General features: G+C 29.9%; 1 protein-coding gene across 1 annotated transcript; it reads right to left on the minus strand.

The window, feature by feature from the left end:
- Positions 1–1,403: 1,403 nt before the first annotated feature.
- LOC116009825 (pectin acetylesterase 8-like) lies at positions 1,404–3,087 on the minus strand. Its single transcript, XM_031249004.1, has 6 exons — positions 2,998–3,087; positions 2,690–2,851; positions 2,454–2,536; positions 2,161–2,290; positions 1,998–2,077; positions 1,404–1,874 (listed from the first exon to the last, which is right to left on the minus strand). The coding sequence occupies exons 2-6, from the start codon at positions 2,823–2,825 to the stop codon at positions 1,764–1,766; spliced, it is 540 nt and encodes a 179-aa protein (XP_031104864.1). The 5' UTR covers positions 2,826–2,851; positions 2,998–3,087; the 3' UTR covers positions 1,404–1,763.
- Between the last annotated feature and the right edge of the window lie 3,439 nt (positions 3,088–6,526).

Raw genomic sequence — 6,526 nt, forward strand, 5'->3', positions numbered from 1 at the left:
TATATATAATATATACCACACACTTAAATAAGATAATATAGAGACATATAAGAGAAATAATTTAGTATGGTGTATAAGCACATTAATGTGGTTTTTGTTTTGGCCATTATTTTCCCTTTGTTAGTATGTACGCATAGTTTGCCAAAAAGCACTATGGAACATATTGTCAAAGATGCAAAGCAAAAACTTAAAGAATGTGTTGATAATGATATGAAGAAATATTCTTATGAAGATTACGACATTAATAAACCTTATGTTGAACGGTCCTGCAAAGCAACTATGTTCGTTGTGAATTACTTAAATATGATTGTTAACAGCAAATTAATAAGAATTTTACTCTTTTTTTTTTCCATGTACATTGTTATTTAACTCAATTGGTTCTTGACTGGTAAATTATGAACAAGGTGTCAAAGTCACATGATTGAGTCACGGCAAAAACTTGTGTGAAACCGTCTCACGAATAAGGATCCGTGATACGGTCTCATACAAGTGTGACCCTTGAGTCACAATCTAATATGGTGGACTTTTTGTGGGACCAAATCTGGTCCTCCCATTTAAGGCTATTGTAGTTTTTGGTTCAATTTTTATTTACCTGGATTATGGCATGTTTTTGTGGCTGGGCGAGTTTAGAAAATTGTTTTTTTTTCTCTCTCTTTTCTTTCCTTTTTTGTTTTTCCCAAAATTAGTTTCTTTTTTTCACCATCCTTCCATTTTCTTTTTCCTAATCATACCTACAAAAACTCCTAAAAAAAAAATAAAAAAAAAACTCCACTATTGATGAGTCACCATGATTTACCATTTCAATATTTTGTCAGGTCGGAATGCAATAGACGGTCCACAGTTCCACATAGCTGTGTGGACCACGGTCCAATATACATTTTTATAACTCATAATTTATATTATTCTAACACATAAAGTACATTATTCTGACACATAATGTACATGATTCTAACACATAATGTACATTATCTTACCAAAAATTTTACTATTCTAACACATCATATAAATATGATATTTGTACGTATAAGTATTACATTTTCATATTGACCCGACCCGACCCATCTCACGGTGAGACAGTCTCACATAAGTTTTTATTGATAATATATATTCCCACGTTAGCATGAGTGTGGAGCCTTCCACGTTGAATTTTTCATAGCTTAACTAGAAGGCGTTGTATGAATTGATTTTCACGTCATCGTCTTGTAAGGGAAATATTCAAATTAAATTGTTCTACTCAAAAAAAAAAAAAAAAAAATACACACACACACAGACACCATAATCCACGTAAATAATCAAAATACATAATTTTCTTAAAACATATTCGCTTCATTTCTTTCTAAGAATGTTAGGAGTGTTCGAGTGTATATTACTCAAGATATAATGATTTACGATGATAAGATTTAAGCACTCAAATCTATTATATTATTCAACAAACTAGAACATAATAAGTGGAACATTTTAGTTCAAAAGAAAAATATTTTGGTATTTTTCTTAGAGACGGAATTAATTCTACTATAGGTCCATTGTTTTTTGTGGTAATTTTAAATTTAGTCCAGGTTTTTGACATTTAACATCCCAAACTATTATTTTTTGGATACTTTTAGTTCTACTCATTATTTTTCCTATTTTTAGTTAGGAAATTTATGTTTTTTCATATTTTTTTTTTGTTATTTTTTCCGTTTCAGCCGGTTTCATTGATTTAGAACTTTAGGTAACATCTGATTTTTAGTAATCATATTTTTCAATCGATTTTTAGTAAAGTCCTAAACCATAGTGAAATACCATACATTTTTGGCACGGTCCATCCCCCTCGCTAGTAGGTCTTCCATAATGGCTTTGAAGACCCGTGCCCCTCTATAAGTAAGATTATAACTCTAAAAAATAATATAAAAGTTAAAAAAGCATTGCATAACTTATGAAAGTAAACAATGTATTTTGAACTAATTAAATGATTGACTTTGCACTATCAAATAATCATCAAATTTGGAAGTACTTACAGTGTCAACCGCATCCATATCTCCGGTATACGAAGATCCATCACAGTAAACAACATAAATCTTATTCCAATTATGGAATTCTATATTCAAGAAAACAAAGTTATTAAGGTGCGTGGATGCAAATTTATTTTTAAAATTAACAATAAATAAAATTGTTTTATACCAGGATTTTCTGTTGAGTTTTTGGAAATAATGCCATAAAATGACGTATTTCTCAACCTACGAGTAGAAGAGCCAAGACCTTGATCAGCACGCACTTTACAGTCGGTGTGGTTCACACACCAGCCACCACCCTTAAAAAAGAAGTTACAAACTTGTTAACTAAATGCTTTTGAAAAAGTTAAAATGACAAAATAATTAACAAAACAACAAAATAATTTATATATATATAGAGAGAGAGATGAAATGCAAATTTAATTTGACTACAAAAATATATTTTCAAAATTAATTACTTACTTCTAAGTATATGAGCCAGTTATCAGTTCCATTCCCTTGGCCCTTGTCAAAATAATAGGCAGGTGGAGAGCCATCCAAGCAAACTAAAAAGCATAATACGGTCGAAAACGAATCGGTTAATCAATAAATAAATGAAATTAATACTATAAATCCATATGGGGCTTTGAATTGAAATGTATGGATTAAATCCCAAATTAAAGGCGTAGATGATATATAAAATAAAAAATGTTACGAACCTGCTCCTTTGGCTTTGGACACGGAGTCATTCATCCATGTAATTGAAACATTAGTGAAGGTGGTGGGTTGAGCGTCCAGGGGAGTGATGACCAACAAAACCGCTGCTGCGGCGGCTATTCTTGCCATTGAATCCATATCAAAAGTTGAGAACAGTATATCACCTAAAAAAAAAAAAGAGTTCAACTACGGTGGAGCAAAACCATAGCTATTTGAGTTTCAAGTGACAGAAACTAAAGTGTTGAGTGATGGAGTGAATGAAGCTAAGAAAGCTGAGATCCAGAAGAAGAAGATCATTTTGTTTTTTTACCTTGAGTGATGCTAGAAAGCCGATGGAGTGAAGCTAAGTAATTCTTCGGACACTCAGCTCAGAAGTCAGAAAAGAAAAACTGATGTTATAGTATTGTCTAGCAAACCATATATATATATATATATAATGAAGCGGTCTTTTCATCTACAATCTAATAGATATCAGACCAACAAGGAAGACAGGCATGGGGATGGGTTTGGTGTGCAATAAATACGGAGACGAATTACATAGTATTGTATGTACTTTAGCCTGAGAAGAGATATGCAGGACAGACTTTGATTTTGTATAATAATCGCGATCCACGTACACTCACCTACCATGGCATTAATCCATGGTACCATATATATTTGAGTTCTTTTTGTTTTTTTTTTTTTTTTTTTTTGGTTTTTTGGAAACTACTGAGTATACTTTTAATTTACTCCCTGGAGTGGTAAATCAGAATTGATTATTTTTATGAGTTCTATTACATGTACACTCTCACTTTTACTAACCTTATTTGATGATTAGTTATCTTCATCCTGTGGGTCCCAATGAAATGTCACCATCAAAATTCTGTGAGAAAAAATAAAAGTTAGAAGTAGAATTTTGAAGTAATATTATATTCCTATTTTCATCATCTGAGTCTCTAAAAAAAATGTTCACATCAAGAATTCGAAGGTAAAGTAAAAATTGAGAGTAAAAAGTTAGAGTCCATTTAGTATTTTTCTATACATTTTCATACAAAAACATAGCATTACAAATTAAATTTTAAATCTAAATTTCAAAAGCATACTATAGGTGAATATTAGCCTAAACTACCCATACAAGTCAATATTAGCATTTTTTTTTAACACCATGACTTAATAAATTAGAATTCAATTGGACTTGAGTCAAACTCAAACTTCAATATTTTGAATAGAACTATACCTTGAGTTTTGTGACTAAACAATGGTTGTATATTTATTTATAATAACCGCAGAACCTCTAACAAATAAATATTATAAAATTATAGGCACACCTCATAATTTAATTGACCATAAGATCATTGTAATTTCTAGAAAAATAGCTCTTTGATTATCATGCTTTTTTTTTTTTTGTGTACACAGCGTTCTTCCTCTGTGGATGGAATAGTTAGCTTGGAGATTTAAGACTGCTCCATGTCCAATGCCAATGATCAAACCATTGATTTTTTATTAAGGATGAATAAGTTGATATCTTCCCACTCAACCACACTCGAAATTCATAATGTATTTTACTATAGGTATTCGTATTTCATGCCTTCCTAAAGTTGCATTTACCAAATGTCACAATCTTTCATTTATTACACTTTATAAGTCTAACTTAGGAAGATATGAGAGACTTTTTTTGTCTACTAATGCAGTTACATGTCACTGTCTTCTCATGTTAATCTTTAACAAATGGAACTATATATTTAGTTGTGATTAATGTAGACGAATTTTAATTTTATTCAGTTTAATTCCACATTTCATACATACAATACTAATTTTTATCCCTCGAATAAAAAAATCATTACGAATTTAAAATTCATTAATTTTGATACATAATCACTCCAAATTTTAAATTAATTGATTGACTTAGTTTTAGTCTTTCTCTTTTCTCTTACCACTCTATTTTTAAATTTATTGTTGTAGAACCAATTTATGGATTATTATTTTTTATTGGAGCTGTAGTTTGTGGCCCATACTCTAATTAATAGGAATGGGTTCACCTGCTTGCAAAACAAAAGGAATGGGTTCACTTTTTTGAAAAAATCTTCTCTTTCTCCCAAAGTTATTACCTAGACTAGTAATAGTTGATGTGATGTTAAAAAGTAGTCAATAATAATTGTATAGAGGAAAGAGGAAAGACTATTAAATACTCTATATTTATCAATGCAGGTAATTAAAAGAGGTTCATTTTTAATTTAATATTTGTTGCTTTTCATGACATGCATTAAGACTACTATACTACAGCACAATATTAGTCAGTGTTAAATGAGAAATAAATAAATACTAACTTACAAGTTAAGTTAAGAGACTTATTAGTTAAAATTTTCGAAATTTGATAACATACTTAGTTTATCAGTCAATTTTAGCTTATTTGATCAATATTAGTTCTTTGACTTGGTTCAACATTCAATATAAGTGTTTGATTAATTAGTTATATAATTTTTTGTAACAAAATGCTAAAATTCAAAAAATTGTTCAAAGAAATTTTCTTGATAAATTCATTTTGCATGTAATAAATTATTAGCTAATAGCTAACTCACAAAATATTTTTTCTACATTCAGCTAATGCTATCAACTAATTAAACCCACTAACACAATCAGATAACAACTAACAACTATTTACCAAACACCCCTTTCATAATTTTTTGACATCATATTTATCGGAAGACACAATAATTAAAAATAATAATGAATTATATAAAGCTCAATCCAAAAGACTGTGAAGGTTATGGGGCGGGGAGGCTGGTGGAAATATAATGCAGATTGGATTGAAATGGAGCTGAGTTGAATTGGTGAACATAATTAAATGTTGAATTGAATTGAAAAATAATAATAATCAGTTATATATTGGCACAAAGGGTAGACAAAATCTAAACCAACAAAGATAGCAAAAGCAAAAAATAAAATAAAATAAAATACGCACACACAATAAATTGGTAACGCAGTTCAAATAAACTTCTCGTACTTTTCCACGGTCCACAACTCAATGATACTCAAATCACTAGCTTTCAAATTTCATAGTATCAAAAGGTAATACCAAGAAAAATCTTTTTTCTTGTAACTTGCTAGTAATATTTAATGTTTTTCCTATAATGAAACATTAGAACAATGTTTAGTATATCCCTGTATCTTTGAGGTATAAAAATTTTTGACATTTATACGCAAAACCAATAATAAGCAAGCAGTAAAATTCGATATAAGAACACTAGCTAAAAAATGTATTTCTACAGCAGTTTTCAATTTAACTATTTTTCATTTTTTTAAAATAGTTAATTAATCGAATAAGACATGCTCTCACAATTACTCTCATAGGACTTAAGGATGTATAGGGACAAACAGAAATTAAATAGCTGCAAACAAGTAGTGTTTCGTAAATAATGAATTAATTCTTCACAATTTTTATTCCAAGCTCACAAATCAATGAATCGTTGAATAAATGAATTATTTCACTATGTATCCGGGTTTAGTGTAATTTTTCATCGCCTAACTTATGTAATGACTCAAGGTATAAACATGAATGAAAAGTGTGGATTATTGGATCCCTTATGCGCAAGACTAAGATATAACTGGTGGGTTGATTATGCGACTCACGATTTAACAGTACAGTGCAGTAACTTTAAGGGTGGATGGGGTCCTCTAAGTAATGATGCAATTACTATTAACGAATTCTTTACCCAACCAATTGAATGATTCAAAGCTCTACTTGGATGTCCAATCTAAAGAAGAATGAATGTAACATCAAGTGCATTAAAACCTATCAAATACTATTTCCATTATTTCTATGTTGAAAACAAACTCCTTCATCTACCACTATATTGTCG

The sequence above is a fragment of the Ipomoea triloba genome, chromosome 1 (genome assembly GCF_003576645.1).
Source record: "Ipomoea triloba cultivar NCNSP0323 chromosome 1, ASM357664v1".
Classification (NCBI taxonomy): Eukaryota; Viridiplantae; Streptophyta; class Magnoliopsida; order Solanales; family Convolvulaceae; genus Ipomoea; species Ipomoea triloba.

Excerpts from the sequence above, each read along its gene's own strand:
- LOC116009825 (XM_031249004.1), bottom strand. The coding sequence starts at position 2,825 with ATGGATTCAATGGCAAGAATAGCCGCCGCAGCAGCGGTTTTGTTGGTC. Across the intron at positions 2,291-2,453 it reads ACTGGCTCATATACTTAGAA|GGTGGTGGCTGGTGTGTGAA; the intron begins GTAAGTAATTAA and ends TTCTTTTTTAAG. Across the intron at positions 1,875-1,997 it reads ATATGGATGCGGTTGACACT|AGTTATAATCTTACTTATAG; the intron begins GTAAGTACTTCC and ends ATTATTTTTTAG.